At 42.3% G+C, this 19994-nt stretch overlaps 1 protein-coding gene across 1 annotated transcript; it reads left to right on the top strand.

Annotated features, from left to right (window-relative positions):
- The first annotated feature begins 3010 nt into the window (after nt 1-3010).
- Nucleotides 3011-13623, top strand: LOC103818471 (p53 apoptosis effector related to PMP-22-like). The gene is made up of 3 exons (XM_009092795.4): nt 3011-3307; nt 10413-10556; nt 11179-13623. Exons 1-3 carry the CDS (start codon nt 3097-3099, stop codon nt 11412-11414), a joined length of 591 nt encoding a protein of 196 aa, XP_009091043.1. The 5' UTR covers nt 3011-3096; the 3' UTR covers nt 11415-13623.
- The last annotated feature ends 6371 nt before the right edge of the window (nt 13624-19994 follow it).

Here is a 19994-nt window from a genome sequence, read left to right as displayed (position 1 = left end):
AAAAAACAGCCATATAAAATGGATAAAGGAAAGTACCCTGTCCCTGAGGGGACTGTGCAGAGGACAGAGGGATGACCCTGGCACTGTGCTACCCACTATGTGTCCCACTCCCCTCCCCTCACCCCAAATGCACTCTTGGCAACCAGCCTGCAGATTCCTGCTGGTATATTTCAAAGCCCGTGAGAGCCCAGCCATACCTGTCTGGGCTGGAGCTGATCCCTGACCTTCTCTCAGTGCTACTTGGTTTTCTCTGATAGCTAGGTGAATGATTGCCAGCACCAGTAAATGATTTACTACGTGTGAGGCACTGCCTGCTAGAGAGGCATATCCCTTGTTACACTGTAGAGAAAAAATATTTCTATAGGGCCACAAAGATTATGAAATTAATTTATTATTTGCATTATAAATAAATAAAGGTAAGGGTAGTGGTGGTGAAAGAAGCTTATGATGCTTTTTAACATGGCCAAAGATAAAACTGGGGAAAGTGTTCTTATTTTCATTAGTACAGAACATGTAGCTGTGCTCACAGCAGAAGATAATGTACATTTGTCAGTGCAGCTTGATCCAGAATGCCCACCTACATCTGTTTGGGGTTTAGGAAAGTAAACCTCCTGTTTGTTTTTTTATGTATTAGGGCATCTTTTCCTCATAATCACAGCACTACTTGTTTCTCATGCGTGTATCATTGCAGCCCCACAGACTCCTACCATCTGGTCTCTAGAAGATGTGGGTTATACAGCCAGAGGTGAGAAAAGCTGCATATGTTGCTGGAGCTGCCTGTTTTGCTGCAGGAGGTACTGGTTTGTTAGTTCGCTAGATCTCTTTGCTAATAAATCCAAGTGTCATTGGGACTGAAGGCAGACACCTTAATTGACTGTGTTATAGGCCCTCACTCATACAGAATGGAATCTTTGGTGGATTAACTTCAGCTGGATTTCCTAGCTGTTGAAAAGCCAAGGATTTAAGAAGAAAAGAGAAGATGGCATTTCTTTCTTCATGGCGTCACTGGGAGTAGGAGGATATGCCATAGGCAACACAAGCCACTAATGCCAGAGGCAGGTTTGGAGGCTGCCCTCAGAGCTTCTCATCACACCATTGTAGCATCTGGGCACTGAGGCACTCCAGGTGTAGGACAGCCTTGGGAAACCAAGTAATGCAATTACTAAAAATTGAAGCCAGCTCTTTACTCCTGTCTGAACTGGGGGAACTCTCTTCCTTTTGGCCTTTTAATGAAGACAGCATTTTCCTGAGTGGTCCATTTCATCAATGGATGAAATTTACTCTTCTCTTCCAACAGCACTCAATCTCTGAAGAAAATACTCTCTGCAGAATTTCTGAAGAAAATACTTTCTGCATCTCCTTCTGAGGTGACCTGAGTACTGATAGTGAGACCGCTGGAAAATCACTGCTTGGCACTGCACAAATGAAGTTCTGTTGTAGTGACAAAAAGAGGGGATCATAGTGCCCAGTTCTGCTATTACTTCCCCAGTACGCAAAACCTCTGTGCTGATGGTATAGGCTTGCACGCAGTTCTGGCAAATTTTATTTATGGCTCTACTTTATTATGAATTTGGAATGAAGTCTGAACAGTGTGAATGAACATCAAAAGGATGTTGAGAGAACTGGTGAAACTCCACATGATTTGAGGTACCCTGCCTGAGATTTTTGCAACTTGCCTATAGTGGTATCATCTTATTGTTCTAGTTTTAGCATCTCAATCCATTACTGAATATTTGCCAGCAATCAGTATTTAGATGAGGTTAATCATCACTCCTAACAGGACACCTCCCATGAATATCTTGTGAGGAGCTGGCATTGGGCACAGTTTGATTATACGTGACATAGGTGTGACAAAATCCCATTTTGTACAGTCCAACAAGAAATCATACACTCCAATTCTCCATGGAGAACATGTAATCCCCCTCATCCACTATTATTTTCAGTCCTCAGAGATTTGTCTTCCTAATATCTTCTTTGGTGAGGCCTAGAAGCTGCTCCAAGACTCAATCAAATGTGTGTGAGTTGTGAGCCCAAAACACACATTTCTCTAGTCCTGTCATGGGCATGTGTCTGCTCAGACAATGAGTTTGATTTGATGCTGGGCAACAGAGTGACACAAAGGGATATGTAGATATCTTATTGTGGAGAAGTGCTTCTCCTATGACCAAAATTTTGGGGTGTCCATTTATGCCATGTGATGGGGAAACATTTATTTTGGGCATCTGGCATCTTGGGGTGCATTTCCAGATGGGGAATGGGAAAGGATCAGAGCCCATGGGTCCTGAGTGCCACTGCTGGGCTCTGTCCAGTGCCCAGAGCAGCCTGCTTGGAAGCCAGAGCACAAGTGCAATGAAACGCTCATTAGATGGCCATTAGGAAACATGCATTTGTTTAATGCTGAGCGTGATGTGAAACAAATGATGGTTTCCTTGTCAATAATGTCATATCCCCATGATCAATGACACCTTTCTTTAAGGTGTCTCTTTTATTTTTTTTTTCAACTGTAAAAGCAACTTTTTGCAAGCTTTTGGTACCTGAAGTGGCTAACACCATCAGTATTATCCGTGCTGGGCAATGTCGGTCGGTCAATCCAGCGATAAGAGAGGAGGACGATGATCCCCAGCCCCCACGAGGAAGGCAGGGCTGTGGAACCCCGAGAACCCCAAGGTTTTCCGCTGCGATTGCGTTTTTTTGCGGTGTCTGTGCCACGACGGCGGAGCAGCAGCGGGTGCTGGAGGGTGGCGGACAGCGAGAAGAGAAGTGCGAGGGTGGGTCCGGGCGGGCCGAGCGGGGCCGGGGCCGAGCGGGGCCGGGGCCGAGCGGGGCCGGGGCCGAGCGGGGCCGGGGCCGAGCGGGGCCGGGCCGAGCAGAGCGGGCTGGGCCCCGCTCCCTCCGCGCTCTCCGCCGGCCCCACCGGTCGGGGCCGCTGGCGGCGGCAGGCTTAGTCAGAGGAATGTGGGTGGGACTCCCTCCTCGCCGGCGCCTTAAAACCCCGCTCGGACCGGCACGCTCGCAGTCTCCCGTCCCGGCGGAGCGTCCCCGCCGTACCACACCCGCGACGCCCGGGCTCGCTGGGCGCGCCGCCGGCCGGGCACGATGGTGGTGTGCGGCCTCGCCTGCTGGAGGTGCAGGTGGCTCCTGCCCCTGCTGCTGGGCCTGGCCATCATCATGGGCATCATCGCCCTGGCGGGCCGGGGCTGGCTGGAGTCCGAGTCGGAGCCCTACGTGCAGCAAGCGTCGCTGTGGGAGAGCTGCACGCGGGGCGAGGAGGACCTCAACTGGAACTGCGAGTCCCTGATGGACTACGGTGAGTGAAGAGCCTGCCGAGGAACTCGGGGCACTGGGTGCCTCCCCTAACTCTGCTGTGGAGCAGCTGTTTCTAGAATGGAGTATCCATGCTGTTTCGGGGCTTAAACCAGCTCCGAAACACAGGACTAGACTACTCCAGAGCGATTTTTTTTTTTTTTAATCAGTAAACACCGAGAAGCCGGGGTGTTGATATGTTGGGTTTTTCTGAAGCTATTTTACAACCAAAGTAAGATAGTAACTGGCTCCAAGTCTGTGTGTTTGCTTCCCCTGAACTCCTGTCGGGGTGCAGTGCCATAGCCTTACCTGGCTGCTCCCTCCCTGTGCCGCTGGCTTCCCTGGTCAGACGGGGAGTGTGGAAACCTCCATGCAGGACCCCGCCTGGACAATAGTAAAATGGTATTTTCCCGACCCTTTGGGGGAAGGGAGCACCTTAATTTAACCTTCCTGGCCAAGGGAGTGCAGCTATTAAAATGCCTCCTGATCTGCAGCTTAAAATGGTCCGATGTGGGTTCGCAGGCAGAAAAAAAATGCTCTTTCCTTTGTACCTCTCTGTTTCACTGGGGCCTAAATCAGGGATAAGCGTGCCTCTGTTTTAACTTGTTTAGCTGCTTCTGTATCTGGCATCACCACTGTAACATTCTTACTGCACACTCTCAGTTTCTAGGTCTTTTGGGGGACTTTTTGTTTTATTGCTAGGACACGTGGGTCTGATTACATCTGCTTTTCCCTCAAACAAAATATTTCTGGACAAATAAGCAGACCCGCCTTAAGATCTTGGATGAGGGTTCTTTAGGGACTGGGGGGCTGGAAGGGTGTGTTTCAGCTGGGAGAGCTGGGACTGTTTCCCTGCGCAGATCCCTTGCTGCCTGAGCACGGCAGACTCGCTTCCAGAAGCTTTTCATTGCAACACTCATGCACAAGCTAAATCCTGAATACACTGTAAGAGAAGTGGCTTCGTTTCTCAGCTGGGTGATGACTTTGGGCCTTACTGCAGGTAGAAGAAATCTGGCTAGTGAGATGAAAATATCCGTCTCCCCCATCAGACAGAGAAGAAAAGCTAGAATAGAGTTGCTGAAATTTGCATTGCATAGGGAAAAAGTGCTAATACAGTACAGCCACTGGAATTTGTTTTCTCCTGTAGTGACACGGCTTCAGACGTCCCTGAGTACTGATGGGTGTGTGCTTTGCGTCAGCCCTCAGCACTGTGGGACAAAAGCAGTTTTCTGCATTTTTTTCCTAGTTAACAGGCTGACACAGAAGAACAGTATCCTTGACTTCACTTGTTTAAGTCTTGGCTTATTTAAACCAAAACTTATTTAAATCCTTGGCTTATTTATATGAATTTGCCTGTTCTCAAATTTTCATAACATCAATGCCACTGTCTACTCAAATAGTATTTGCATCTGGAGACAGGATGTAACACATGAATTCAGGTTTGATTTGTTTTGTTTTCTTTTCTTCTATGCTAATGCAATTACTGTCAAAATAGGTGAGGGCATTTACAAAGGAAAAAATGCCTAGCGGGCATTTATAGCACTGAAGCAGGAAAATAAAGGTTAACTAATTGAGATGCATAACTTGTGTTTTGCATACAATAATTGCTGTGCACTAACCATCCTGCACCTCTCCTGATGAAATGAAGACTTCAGAGTGGATCTCCATTAACAGAATGTGCTATTAGACAAATTCTTAATTGAGCTGTGGCATGTGTATGAGGAAGAGGTAACAAAAAAGCAGGGGAGTCACTTATTTTGAATGAGGGGAAAGGGGCAGGAAAAGACAAACAAAGACTTGCAAATAGGAGTGTCTCCTAAACTGCATAGCTCCTTAATGCACATTTGCAAATACCACATGAGAGGGAAAAAGTGAAAGGGAAAAAGAAGAGTAGTATGTCATGCGGTAGGGAGGCAGGGAAGGGATTTTGTTTGGAGTTCTGTGCTAGTTTGTGTCTGGGAAGTGCCCTGGCTGGCAGCACCTATGTATTATCAAAATGTTGCAACGCAGAAGTGCTGCAGTGCACTAGAATATGACTCAAGATGACTAAGTCTAGACCATTGCAGGATTTAACTGTTGCCTGTTTGTTTAAAACATATCAGCAAGCCATCAGCTATGACAAAGATTATTTGCACTGTGTAACTTGGAAAAGATGATTGTCTTTATACTGATGAGATTGTAAGTTTAGGAGCAATATTTATGGGTGGCTGCGCCCTCCTGGTTCTGAATGACTGGTCCCAGTGACTTTGCTTTGAATTAACACTGTAAAAGATGGGTGTGTACAAGTGCAGTAAAGGTAACCTCATTAGGTTAACTCCTTCTTAACACTAAGAGCCAGTTGGTATTCATTTGGTACGTACCAGCCAACAAAGAAAAAGGGAAACATTTTTCTGGATCCTTAGTAAGTGCCAGGAAAAAAAAAAAAAAAAAAAAAAGGAGCCCAGCCTTTGTGAATCTTGTTTCACTGGAGCTGTGCCACTGTACCTATGTCCCTAGAGGCATGGACTTTGATACCACAGCGAAACTGAGTGCATGTGAAGACTTTAGTGAGGGGCCAGGTAAATAAAGGAGGAATGCTAAGTGTGTACTTACCTTTTCAATACACCTCCCTTCAGGCACACTTTTGTCTGATTTACAAACACCAGGATGCATTCAAGACAAACTAACATTGTGTGTAGTGTCAGGCAAGTGCAGGCACTTGGGAAATGCTGATGGGAAAGCTGTAGCAGTTGGCGTCCCTGCTACACCCAGAAAACAATTACTGCAACTTCCTGGTAAAAGATCCCAGTGAAATGTGAGGCAGGTGTCTCTGCCAGGGCACTTTGCTGGCTCCTGAGCAGGCACACTTCTGCTGCTAACAATCCAGAGACTAAAAGCTGGAAATGTGTAGGATTGTGCCTCTCCTCAGCTCTCCACTGAAGCCAAGTTTATACTAGAAGGCTTGCATTTAATATTTTGGTAGTATAGCAATTGCTTTTCCTGCACTCCTAAAGCCAAAACAGATTGTGATTCCCAGTATTAATTTTCAACTTGCCCTCCCAGCAAACCTTGGATTCTGGGGTCCTCTATGCTCATGGTGGGGATGCACATAACTTCCTCTCACCAGTCATGCTGACCTGAGCAAGAAAGTAGTGCTGACACTGCTCTTTGCTTGCAGTCTACCACTCCTTTATGATGTCAAAAAAGGCAGATATTTTTGGACATTCTGTGTAATGGGCTCTTGGGGCCAAGCAAGGATTGCTACTGCCATTTACATACACAAGAATATTACAGCTACATTGCAAAAACATGCCCAGTCTCTGCAGGTCTTGATAAAAACTTCCACTTATTCATGAGCTAACAAACTAGCTTTGGCTGCTGGAAGTGAATGAACAAATATGAGAGTCTTGTTAGTTCAAATCCTGTAGCAGTTCATCTTCCTGCTAGACTATTTTCACAGCCCTTTTATTGATTTCTGAAGAGAAATCTAGATTTAAATATCTTAGCCTGTAGAGATTCCACCTCCTCCCTGGTTAGGCTGAGGCATGGCCAAATGAAGTCAGGAAATACACTTAATGCTAAGGCACTGTTGCTTGCTTTCTTTTAATTTCATCATATTACTGGTGCTCATCATTAACATTTAGTAATCATGACCCCTCCTAGTTATTTGCATGATAACATTTGCAGCTGAGTTCCTTCCCATGGTAATCATTAATGTAATGTAATGCTATGTAATAAAACTTCTAATCCTTCCTAATAATTACAGGCCTTCTGAACAGTTGTTTTTTAAATGTTCTTTCAACACCACCTAATAGATAAATACTTTTCTGCTGATTAATTGCAAAGAACTTGACTATTCTTTGAGGCCAGGCTGACCTGGAAACATTAATAGCCCCTACTATTTCTCTGCTTTTCTGCTCTCCAATTTTTCTGCCTTTCTATTTATGCAGCTCCAAATCACTGTGGTGTTCTTGGTTGATTTCATAAACATACAACATATTTATGTTTCTTTTGCACAAGAAATACTCTCTCTGACAAATAAATGGGTCTGAATCTGGTGAATTTTCTGTTTTTATGGAAAAGCTTAAATTCTGGCTAAATATCTTATGATTACAAGGTACTTTTGATCATAAACCAGATAGAAAATTGAGCTAATCTGTCATTCTCTGACTGTGAGCAGGTGTCTCCAGCTCTTATGGCAGCAAACAGTGAGAGGGTAAACCTGCAGCCCTCACTTCCTGGCAGCTGGAGGGGAAAGACAGGAGAGCTGGGTGGGGAATCAGTCAGCTCTCAGAAGCCTTTAGGAGGAAAAGGAGCTGGGAAAGCCTGACTTGATAGGTGTGGAAATGAGGGAGATCCTCCATGGAGAAGCAGCAATTTCAGTTTCGGCTCTGCAGCAGCCCCTCTGATGAAAACTCTCCCTGTTGGTGGGGGTGGGAACAGGTCATATGGTTAAGGAACATCCCAGGGCTGCACCCTGTGCTTGAGAAAGGTGCACCCTCCCACCCCAATCTCTCCCATCAGTCACTTATTAAGAGACTTATATATATATATGTATATATATATATATATATATACACACAATGTAAGAGAAATCTCAAAAAGTATCTCTAAGTCCTGTGATTCCCACAGGAGATCAAGTGTCTGGCTGATAGTTCAGTGGCTGACTACACTCATCCAGCCCAGAGCACGCCCATCTAGTGCTGTGGGCAGCACCTATGACTCAATCTTATCAGGTCTTGTCAGCATCAGCCTGCTGCTAAGTGCTGTTGGAAAAGATAATCCAGCTGAATAAAGAGCAGAAGGTCCTGGGTCACCAGCATGGAGCTCTGTCACACATGAGCACAAAACTCACTGAATTTCATGATGGCAGTACCTACTGCTGCCTTGTTTCTGAAGGCCTGAAGCAAAGCTGAGCTTGATATTAATCTTCCTGACAAGATATCTCCTGCAGCTATATGTGTTGTCATCTTCTTATTGCCAGAGACAAGAAAATAAATCACTGTGAGCAGAGCCTGTGCTGCCCTCTATCCAAAAGCTTATTATGCTTGTAAAGACAGTACAGATGATATGAAAATGGCAGAGAGAGCACTGTGGGCATTCTGCCTTGTACTCCTCCAGCTGTGTTTGTGTTGCACTAAACCTTAAGGTGTCTAACGTGCAGGTGTATTTGAGTTTACAACTTAAATTTAATCAAACAGATGCCAGACTTGTCTTCCTACATATTGTCATCATAAATAATGCATCTGAAAGGGAATATGCTGTGGTAAATTAAGGTGCAGGTTTACCCTCTTTTCGTGCTTTTTTTTTTTTTTTTCCCTAATAGGGCAAATATTGATAAAACCTTGCCTAAATCATCTAGTCTGAATGGGTTTTCCTGAGCTGGCTGTGTGTAATGGTTACATATTCCTTTATATTAGTTATCACTAAAGAAATCCTATTGTGAAGACAATATTCAATACCCGTGTTAGATATGGCAGAGAATATTTTGTGTGAAAATATTTTATCAAACCACTGACGCAGCTCATAGGTCTACTCTCCAGATGCTTGTCAGTCTCCTCCCCATTTCTTCCCCTCAGCATTCCCTCAGGGAAGGGGTATGAAGAAGAAGAGGTGTTTTGACTGTCTTGAGTAGCTCCGGGAAGGGAAAGGGGGAAAAGAGACTTTTCCTTATCTTTTCTGTGTCAGTTTTGTTTTCTTCAGGTAGCAGTGGTGCTGGTTGGAAGTTTTGGCAGAGATTGGGTTGATGCATTTTACTGCTGTATTTTACTTTTGCTGTTGGATTAGAAATAAAGAAACCAGTTCAAACAGATCTAATTAAAATAGCTGCAAAACAATGTTTTGCTTTCAGACAGAAAATTGCAGAAAAAGAATGGAGACTACATTAAAAGAAGGACATCTCCAAAGTCACTTCAACTGTGTTGGAATGGACAGCTATGATGAAAGGAATTTTTTCTTTTAATGTTCTGACCTAGATCTCACTGGCCTCTTTATTCCTACATTAGAGGAGCTCAGGATCTGGCCCTTCCTCTGTCTGAGTGTGTGAAAGTAAAAACCCACAATATCTAGATGTGGGAATTGAACTGTGATGATAGCTGACTGGAAAACAAAACACTAGCCAGTATGGTTTAGCCCTTGTGGGTAGGTATCCTGCCTCCAGGGCAGGAACACTTTTGCTTGTAGTTGTTTGCACTGGGCTCACCTAAATTGCTTGGTTTCTGAAGAGGACAAGGTGTGTGAGGGCCTTTTCCCAAGGCTGTGTTACTCCCAAAGCAGAATCACTGGCTGTTTATCTAGGTGCCTTATCACTGGTGCCTTGGCCTGGCCTGTGCCAGGTGAGTTCTGGATGCCGGGGCTGCTCTGTCGGAATACAGACGCTCGCTTCAGGCCTGAGCCTCTCCAGCATGCAGGAGCTTGATACTAAGTAGCTTGATACACCCTGTTCCAGCAAATGTCAAAGTAATGATTCAGAGAGACTCAGCAACTTTTACCTCAGATTTTGTTGTTTCTCCTCCACCTGCTACATTTTAGCTGTGAATAGATATTTATTTTCAACAACTTTCTTTTTGTCATCTTTTCAGCTATTGCAGGTTTATTTCTTTTTGGTCATGCTTATTTTGCTCCACATGCCCTATTCTTGTCATAAACAAACAGAAGTGTAATGCAGACAGCACTATTATTTCCCAGCAGTTATCTCCTGTGGTGGTACCCTCTTGTCTGCTTTCACACTTCCCTGTGCATGGAAGTGCTTTTGTAAACTTGAATATCGAACAGGAGCTGTAGTGAAAAAGGACAATGTCAGCAGTTGTGTGCCCTATCTGCTCAGATATCTGTGAAGGATGGAGTGCAGGTATTGAGTTTGAAGGTATTATCTCTCTTCTATGCTGCACTCCATCCTTCTTTTCAGCAAGACAAGTTAGCAGGCAGGGATACCTGCGCTGCTCCAGCAGTGATGGTGCCCCCTGCTCTGCAGCTGTGTGCTTTGCAGTCATTCAGCTTTGCTTGGACATAAGGACATGCTTCTTACAGTAAAGGGTTTCAATAAAAAATGAATAAAGAAAACCTAAGAGCTGCAATTATCTACAGGAGAGTACTGCTGTGCGTAATACCTTTCTTGTTTTCTCTTCAAGGGTGGGGGAGAGCAGCAGCTGCCACATACCTCGTTGGTTTTGTGATCCTGGTCATCTGTTTTGCCCTTGCAGTCATCGCGTTCTCAATAGAGATCCTCCGCTTCAACTTTGTGCGAGGAATTGGAGGCCTGCTCTTTGTTGTTGGTAAGGCTGGGCACAAAGACAAGGTTACTTTAGATGTGAAACAGGCATCAGCAGAAAAACATGCTAGATGGATCCTCCCTTATGAAATTAGCTGTCTTTGTCTGTTTTATGACTCATTTTCGTGGGGAACAAGGGAAGGCTGAGTTGGGCTCTGAAAGCACAATGGCTAGGAAAGCTCAGTGGCCTTTGTCAGTTCTCACTCTATCCCAAAAGCAATTCATGGGGATGCCCAACACCTTTGACCCTGCATGTGACATGCTAAGACTTGAGAGCTGTGGGTGCTTCCCACCTTTCTGATGGGAGGAGAAGGAACGGGCTCTGGGAGGTAACTGGCTGGCAGGGTTCCCGGTGCTGGCTGTGGGACAGGGCTGGTCATGGCATGCAGGTATGTGCCTTAGCAACCTGGCAATGGCAGCTGAGGTGCCACAGCAGCCACATGGGTGTGGGGATCTGCCTGGGACAGAAGTCACATACCTCTGTAACAATGCAGATCTGATTGCAGGTCTGAAGCTAATCCTTACATATCTTAAGTATGCACTTATCTCCTGGTACCTTTTCTTAATGGGAACCGTAATATGTTCACTGTAACTTATTCCTGGTTTTCTTTCTTTTCTCTCTCTAGCTGCATTCCAGATCATTGGCTTGGTCATTTACCCAGTGAAATTCACAGAAGACATTCCACTGACAGGAGATAACATGTTCAGCTGGGCCTATGGTTTTGGCTGGGCCAGCACTGTTGTTGTAATAGGTTGTGCTTTCTTCTTCTGCTGCCTCCCCAACTGGGAAGATGAAGTCCTGGGAAACATCAAGCCTACCTATTATTACTCCTCCCCAGAGAGAGCACCATACTTAAATTGAAAGATCAAGTACAGTCAACTGTCAAAACAGAGGAGCACCTCTGAAGTACGTTTGGTGTGATTATAGGAGACTAAAAAACCTTATTTTGCCAGTGTATTTCTTACTGTGGCTGGCAATAAATGAGGAAAAACATTGGCGTCTTAATCCAAATAGCTTTTACCCAAAGTATTATTTACATATTCTCACATCAATTCAGTTTGGGTGTTTTACTTGCTCCTTCCCCTCCCAATTAATTGAGTCATCCTTATTTTATTCAAATATTTTCTTATTAATATAGATGATAGTGTTTCAAGTGTAGAAAGGAAAAAGGTAGGTAGATTTTAAACAACCCATTAGTGTGTCTTGTGAGATAGGTTGTTTTTATTTCACCTCTGACAAAATTGTTTTAAATGGAGCTAGGAAAAAACACAGCCTTCCAATGAATGCTTTTTGTTCTGTCAAAGTCAGTCCTGAGAAAGAAACTTCTGTGATACTATCACAGTCATCTGCTGCCTAAAAATCTTTTCTCATTCCTGTTACTGGACTGTTGTTGACTACTAGCTATTTGAATTAAGGGAAAGCTAAAATTAAAATTTATTTTCTACCAATTGGTGCTGTTGAACAAGGTCTCCTCCAAAGCATGGAGCTGGTGTGTATAACATAAGTATGGCTAATGTAACATTGGTGGGTTTGTGGCCATAGCAGGACTTGTGATGGAATCACATATATGTGTTGTAATGGATTCAGATGCTAAACTAGATACATTTTTACATGGTATATGAGGGATGCTGATTTAGAAAGTATCTTTGAGCAGGAACATAAACTATTCTACTAGTCTACCTTTGTAAAGTTGCAGTGTTTTAATTATCATTGTGCTTTGGAGGGAAATTTTAGCATAAGGTGTTTTTAAAATCTCCAAAAGTTTCTAACACTGTAGGTACCTCAGAGTTTAGCAAACTTGGGCTGCTTTGTGACTGAGTAGGGGTAACAGGTAGAAATAGAAAGGCAGTTCTGTGAGCAATTTACATATGTAAAACTTCATACAGGCATCAGTGTTGGAGTAATCTGGCTGGCTCCTCATTTGTTTTTCTGCAGCCAGCAGTTCCAAATAAATATTCCAGCGAGGTGTAGCCATGTCTCTGTTGGTCATGGACCTGCAGCATCTTACAGCAGATTTAATTATGGTCTACAATCCGTGCTAGGGCTTTGTTCAGCTGAGGAAGAAGGAAGAAGTTCATTTTTTGATCTCCTCTTCCAGCTATGGGGGAAGTAGCTTTAGCAAAGACAGACTGAGGAGGATATAGGTGGGGTGGAAAGCAAATGCTGCATGTTACTCTGTGTTATTTCTTACTCTCATGAACCTGGTACTTAGGAGAGGGTAAGTGTGTGGGTATGTGTACTCATGCACATGTACAAAATAGAACTTAGAAAGCATTAACCAACAGACTGTAAAGCTGAAGTAATTTACAAGTGATCTTTTGCAATGCCCTGTATTTCTTGTATTATATATTGTATAGCTTTCCATTTTGTAACACCTTTTCCAATTTGATAATGCTATATGTTGCATGTGATCCTGTTTTAGAGAGGCCAGGTGATTCCTGAAGGTCCCTTCTAGGCCTGCATTTTATAACTTTACAGAGCATAAATGTCTGCAGACTTCAGAATTGTGTTATGAGCTCAGCTGTGGCATAAACAATCAATTGTATTTATGATTCTTGCCAAACAAGAGAGTTCTGTGGCAAACATGTCCTTTAATTTTTTTTTTTCCTTTTCTGTACAGTACTGGCTGGTGGGGAATACTGTGTAGACTTTGTCATAAGTAATGGTAGTACCTACTTCTAGTGAATTCAAAAGACAGCAGAGAATCTCAAGTCAGGAAAACCCTTGCCCAACTAAAGCTGAAAATGACAAGAAAGTGCAAGAAAATGGACACCTTTCCTAATGACAGGGAAGATGGTGTACAGTAATATGGTAATCAGGATTAGCATAATTTAAATCTTTTGTATGCTTTTTTATAAGCATTGGCATAACTTGTCAGAAGAAGACTAATGTAAGATAAACTTGGCTCTGAATGTACTGGGAGGGGTAGAAGCATAACTAGCATGTTACACAACTTCAATGTTCCAGAGAAAGCTATTGCAAAAAGTTATTAATTACTTTCAAGTGATATTAATGTATGTGACACTTGTTTCAAATGTGGTGGCTTAATTAAAAATGTTTTAACTGACAATTGTAGAAACTTGGTGGTGTTTGTGGTTTGTGGATTAATTTCATAAAATCAAACAAATAAGCTGTTCTTTTCTTCTCTTAACTTAAATATCAGCATCCATAAAGTGTCAGGTTAATAAAATGAAGTCAAAGACCTCATGTCCAGGAGGCAGCAGCTTCATTTTCCAGTAAAATAAGCTTCAGAATATGCTGCAAAACATGTCTGTGTGCTTTCATTGAAGTACCAGGTATAGAATGTTCTTTCCTAAACCAAAACCTCTTAAGTGCATCACAGATAAGGGGGACTCTATAAACATTTTAAATATACAACAGTCTACAGGAGGTCTCAAGTGTGGGAAGTCTGTTTTTTATCAAAAATGTTCCGAGTGCCTTTCCTACAATGATTAAGAAATTTAAATAGTGGGGAAAAAAAAATGGTGTACCTTCCTGCTAATTTCAGCAGAAGGCTGCACTTCTCCCATGATTAGAAACCTTCCCACTTCTAACCTCAGTTTATGCATGGCCCGTATTGTAACCCTGTCCTAGTGACGTTTTTTAAAGACAGCAAATCAGTCAGTCACTTCTGTCTTACACCAGCCTGTGGCTTCTTAGTTCTGGAAAAACAGGTTCTTCATTCTCCTGTTTGTTTGGTTTTTTTTAGTCTATCCTTTTCCCTAAATGTCTTAATTTTAAAATTAATTTACTACCCTGGATTCTGGTGCCTTGCATGTGTTTCTTTTTGGGTTTTGGTTCCACATCTCCCCATTTTAAATTACTTCTAATTTTAAATAAACAAATAGGAAAAATATTTTTGTTCCTTTTAGATTTTCCTAAATGCTCTCAAGATAATTGCAGGGTTTCTATAATGCCCTTCCTTCGACAGGAAGAAAATTTGTACTCTTGTTTACCTACCAGTCTGTATTTAGCTGCAGCCTAAATCTGTTCTCGCTAAAATCTCCTGAATGTCTACACTGAGCTTCAGGCTGCAGGGTTGCTCCTTCTATTCCAGTTTGTGAAGAGAGCAGTTCAGGGGAATCTGAGCACACTTGGCCCTTGTCTCAGGAGCAGTTATGAGCAATCAAAAATGTGCATGACTGAGTGCTAGGGAAGACTAATTGTCCTGAATGGGATGATTAATGCTTAAATCTCATGGATATGGGAAACAGCTGCCACACCCCGCTGGGATTTTGTATTTTTAGTTGACATAACAAGTGACTAATTTTTTAGACAATTCATTGACAAGACAGAATTCTAAAAGATTATTCACCTGACCTTTACATCCTGCACACAAAGGCTTTTGGATGTAGAATACATACATAAATCAAGGGAGTGTAGTAACAGATCATTCGGGGGGGGGGGAGGATTGTTATGGTGATAAATATTTTGTTTCTGATACTCCAGAAACAAAAACCAACCACGTACTAAGAAAATGTAGAGAAAATGTTGCACACACACACAAACAAAGAGAGTTGCTGAGGTCATCGAGCACTTACAAACTAATGATGAACCAAGCACACATATCTATGGAAACCAAAATGCTTCAGGAGATGCACAACATTTGAGAGCTGAAGTACTGGTCCCACAGCTCAGAGCAACGGGGCTCCTGGCAATATGGAACAGCACCCTGAAAAACCAGGTTAATCTGTGCCAGTAAGTGAAGTTGCACAGATTTTCAAATGGACTTGAGAGATGATACTCACAACCAGAATAAAGTTTAACCAAATGTGGAGGATGCATTTGTCAAAAATAGGGATGCTGAGTTTCTAAATTTGATTCCTGTAACAGGCATCAGTACAGAAGTAGCAAAATCCATGTGCAGTGTGTTCACAGAACCTGGTAAATGTCAGTAATACTGCACAGGTGCAGCAGTTTATATGCATAGATCCCATGTCCTGCACGTGTGCTGTGTATTTATGAGATAACTCCAATGACTCCATGGTGCAGGTCTGCAGTGGTACAGTAAGCAGCCTTTTGTCTGAGATTCCCTGCTGTCCTAAGGTGTGGGCAAAGCTGCACCACCTATAAAGCTTGACATCTAGAAATTCCAGGCAAAAATACAATATCCTCAAATTTGGCCTAAACAAATTACATTTTAATTACTTGAGAATTGTTAGAATTATCCAAAGGATTTTTTCATTGGGATTTTTTAATGCATAAATTTAATAAGGCTGTATTTATAATAAAGACTGTAGAAAAACACACAGAAATGCCTGGAGCTTTATAATATAAATATTACAGCTATAAACAAGATAAATAATAATTTGTGATAAGAACTATGCATTACATAGTATAATTAATATACAGAAATTAATTTTATTCCTCACGGGTTCATCTTTGCAGGATTGAATAACATGAGAAGAGTTGGTATGGCTGCTGCTTTTTGTTTATTCATGAGAATGGGGACAATATATGCTATTTTTCACAGAGTTTTTTGAATATGGAATATTTTATAAGCATCAAAGTTTGCTAAGACTCAAGGTGATACATTGGAAATCAGTGTTCACTGAGTTTGAGAGGGCCCAGAAAGGTCTGGAGAGAGCACTCAGATGAAACTGAACATAAAAGCCAGGCAAGTCCTGTTCTACAGTGTGCAGCCCTGGGAAATGATCATGGATTGAAGTAGACTGGGTTGATGGTCACAGTCCTGAATACTCATGGAGGCATATGATTGGGCCAGGAGCTAAGCTGTGGCCATTACAGTTCCTTTTCAGGAAACAGCCTGTTTTTAAATTCTCTTTGGAGAGGATTTAAGCAATCCCTTACAATAGGAAATAAGCAGAAGTTATAATGAAAAAAATAATTTAGGTGAATTTTTATACATGAAAAATAACTTCTGACTTGAAATAGAAAGACAAAACAACTCACCAAAAAAAACTTGGGAAAATCATAATTGGCATTTGGTAATAAGACAATAAGTTGAAAATGTTGCTAGGATATTTCTGTTTTAATTTTAGCCCACTTGTCAAATCAATTTCACATCAAACACTTACAACTGAAGACATCCATGTAACACATTAGTTTCAGCAAAATCCTTCTTTTGGCTGGAGAATCTCAAGTGAAAATTTCTGGCTGAAACCCCTGAAGACATGCTTAGCATGCATGTCCTATCTGTAAATCTCAGAGTGTTTAAACAAGTAGCTATTCCCAACTGACCCATAAGGCAGAGCAGATAAAAGCCATTTCTTTGACAGAGAACTGTAAATAGCAAGGCTGTGGCACCAGGGAATCACCTAAGTGAAGCTGATTTTATTCCTCTCCTAAGGCAACTGAGGTTTATGCTTTGCAAGGAGTTACTGTTATGATCAACTACAACAGGACAAGTATTTAGTTAGCTTACCTATGCCACAGAGAAGTTCTGGAGCCCAAAGAAAGTAGCTTAAGTAAAATTATCACACATGTAGAACAGGACTGTGCTGTACCACTCTAACTGCTTACCCATGGGTTCATAAAATCCCTGTACACAACTATATGCTATGATTCTGTCATTCTAAGATTCTGTGTGCTCACTGGAGAGCTTGTGCTCCTGACAGCCACTCAAGGAAAATACAGACACTCAAGGAAAAGACACTCACAGACACTCACAATGGTTACAAGTGTCCGGAGGCCATCTCAGCTCCTCACTGAGTAGCTGGTTTACAGGACACCCTTGATTTTAGCCTTTTGCCTGAAGAAGGGGGAGTTGATTGAACTGATTAAACTTCTACATAACCTCTGTAGGAAATTCCTGGGGATTAAACCTTTTTCCAATATACATCTTATCTGTCCTTAAGGAAAAACTAGCTGACAATTAAATCCATGCTCAGGCACACAGAGTCTTTGTACTTTCCTAATACTGTGTTCTCCTTATTTCTGTTTTCCCAATACAGTCTTGAATTGCTCACATAAATTACAGTCTTGGATGCTGCCCCATATTTGCATCTCAGGTGTTAACACTTATTGGTTTGCACATGTAGCCCGGCTAAGGAGAGGAAGAAAGCCCTTCTAAGCCTAAGCCTTTGTCCTGTCCAGGTGTCCAGGCAAGCCTGCTTTACAGACAAGAGACACACAGTGCTGCATGTGGGGCAGGCTTCAGAGGCCCTGCAGCAAGCTGGTCCTGGATGACTCTTGCTAAAAACCTTAACAAAACCCTGTGGGAAATCTCCTCAGCAGTCGGTGAAGAGAGGAATCTGCAGAGCTTTCCTGTGCTGTATGAGACAGATAGAGGAAACCTTTCCCAAGTGCACAGCAGCAGGACTGAGCACCCACCATTCCCCTGGTCATCATAAGCATCATGGAGAAGTCATGATGCTGATGACTGGCCACCACAGGAGAGTTCCTCAGAAAGGGTTGGTGTAGCAGAACTACAAGATCTCAACTGTGTGCATTTTTGCAGGAGGGTGTTTTTATTTTGCAAAGATGTAAAGTCAGGTCTTGTTCAGAATGTATTTCTACATGATGATTTCTACAATGATGTCTACAGGTCGTTTTCTAGATGTGTTTGCTATGGATGAAATATTAGTCACATGGAGAACACTAGTGCCTTACTGCCCAGGGGATGCAGGGTACAGGCAGTGACCACAAGGTACAATTCGGCTGACTGAGTTGTGTCACTCTTTGGGCTGTTGTTGTGACAATAACTGCACTGCAGCCCTTTCCAAAGGGAAACAGTGGACTGGCATTACCGACAAAAGAAAAGGACCTATGGTTGTAAACAGATTAACAAAGATAGTAGCAATAGTTATGAAATTTATGCTCAGAGTGACTTGTTAGATGTACAATAGCAAGCAAGAGAACAGATCATAAAACAATTTTAGCAAAGCTTTTAGAATTCAATCTCTGGGGACTTCTTCTTTATAAGCAGCATGACTGTAAGAGAATGAAAACATGCTTGCTGCAAAAGTCATGATGATGCACCACAGCCGGTCAGTTCATGCCAATCCAGTCATTTATACAGCTTAGCAGACCAGTTAGAGATTAAAGGTGAATGAAAATACACTGCCAGAGATTTGTTAGCTTCTTCTACCACTTTTCTTCCAAGAAAACCATTTGTGTCTTGGCTGAAAAAGGCATATTTTTATTTCTAACTCTAACGCTATAGAGTTGTTTGCTTTATCAATAGTCTCCTGCTTACTTGGTTACCTTAAGTAATAATGAAGATTCATTAGCAATATCTTTAGGTGTAGAAAGTGCTTTACAATCTAACAGTTTTAGCACTGATAATATATCTTTATTTTCAATAGATGATGTTGGTGTTAGCCGGGAGGGTCTATCCACAGAAACTGGAGAAGGAGAACAAGCATTTGCTTTCATGTAAACACCAGCTTATACATTGTAAAAGAGGAAGCATGGTGAAGGTTAGTCATCACTTCACTTTTTCATCAATCATTTTTCCCTGTTTGCCATAGGAGTATCAGAATTACATGAGATGAACACATCATTTTGTTACCTTTGGATTTATCTCCCTCTCTACTGTTCAAGATATTTCAAATTACCCTTTTATTGAATGTGAAGATTGCTTGTAATTCTGAGTTGCTTAAGGATGACAAAGGTGGTCAAGACACAGAAACATTTGTGGTGACTGAACACTACTCACCTTTCTTTCACAACATGATAATGTTCTCTGTGGTATCACCTTGCAAATGCTGACATTTCTTACAGCATGCATCCATCCACAGGTGAGCTGTAACAGAAACTGATGACAAATCCTTCAGTAAATGCCTACCTGGCACCTGTGGATAGCACAAATGGAGGCTACAATGGAAGATACATTCTATTCTAATGAAATCATTCCATAAAGTTCACTTTAAAAAAAAAAAAAAGAGAGATTGTCCCCTATTTCCAACTCAAAACAGGAGTTAAGGTGTCTTCATAGTTGGCTGTAGCTTTCATCAACATTCAAATTCAATGGTCAAAACAGTAAAAATGTCTCCTGCTCTCACAGAGGCCTGTTGGATACCCCTGATGGACCTCTCACAGCCACAGGGATATTGGACTGTCTGTGCCACAGGAGAGCTGCTGGCAGGATGCTTCAGCTGGCCAGAATGAGAGATAAGGCAGCCACACCACTGCTAATCTACCAGGAGGCAAATAAGGTATCTGACGAAAGATAAGGCATGGTGTCAAATTTACTTCTTCAAATCTAATTCTTCGTGGACTTATTACTTCTTCACTGTGCTGCAGCTCATTGCTGTGGATGTTCCAGTTTGGTTCAAGCTCAATACCTCTTCAGGCACAGTGTATCAGCACAATGTAAATTATTAATTTCCTTTATTTAGGCCATTATTGATTTATGAGTACTAATTCAGAAAAGTGCTATGGGGTTTGCAGTTCACAAACAGTTCATAGCTGTCACATTGCACCAGGACAGCTGCAATACAATAACAAATTTTTTTGAGTAAACAAGGTCAGTACTTG

This window comes from Serinus canaria, chromosome 3, assembly GCF_022539315.1.
Source record: "Serinus canaria isolate serCan28SL12 chromosome 3, serCan2020, whole genome shotgun sequence".
In the NCBI taxonomy this organism is placed as follows: Eukaryota; Metazoa; Chordata; class Aves; order Passeriformes; family Fringillidae; genus Serinus; species Serinus canaria.
The sequence above is the reverse complement of the archived record's forward strand: the minus strand, read 5'-3'. Positions and strand labels throughout refer to the sequence as shown.

Bases quoted from the DNA above. Each gene is read 5' to 3' on its own strand.
- LOC103818471 (XM_009092795.4), top strand. From the start codon at position 3,097: ATGGTGGTGTGCGGCCTCGCCTGCTGGAGGTGCAGGTGGCTCCTGCCC. The intron at 3,308-10,412 runs GTGAGTGAAGAG...TTTCTCTTCAAG, and splicing joins CGAGTCCCTGATGGACTACG to GGTGGGGGAGAGCAGCAGCT. The intron at 10,557-11,178 runs GTAAGGCTGGGC...TTCTCTCTCTAG, and splicing joins AGGCCTGCTCTTTGTTGTTG to CTGCATTCCAGATCATTGGC.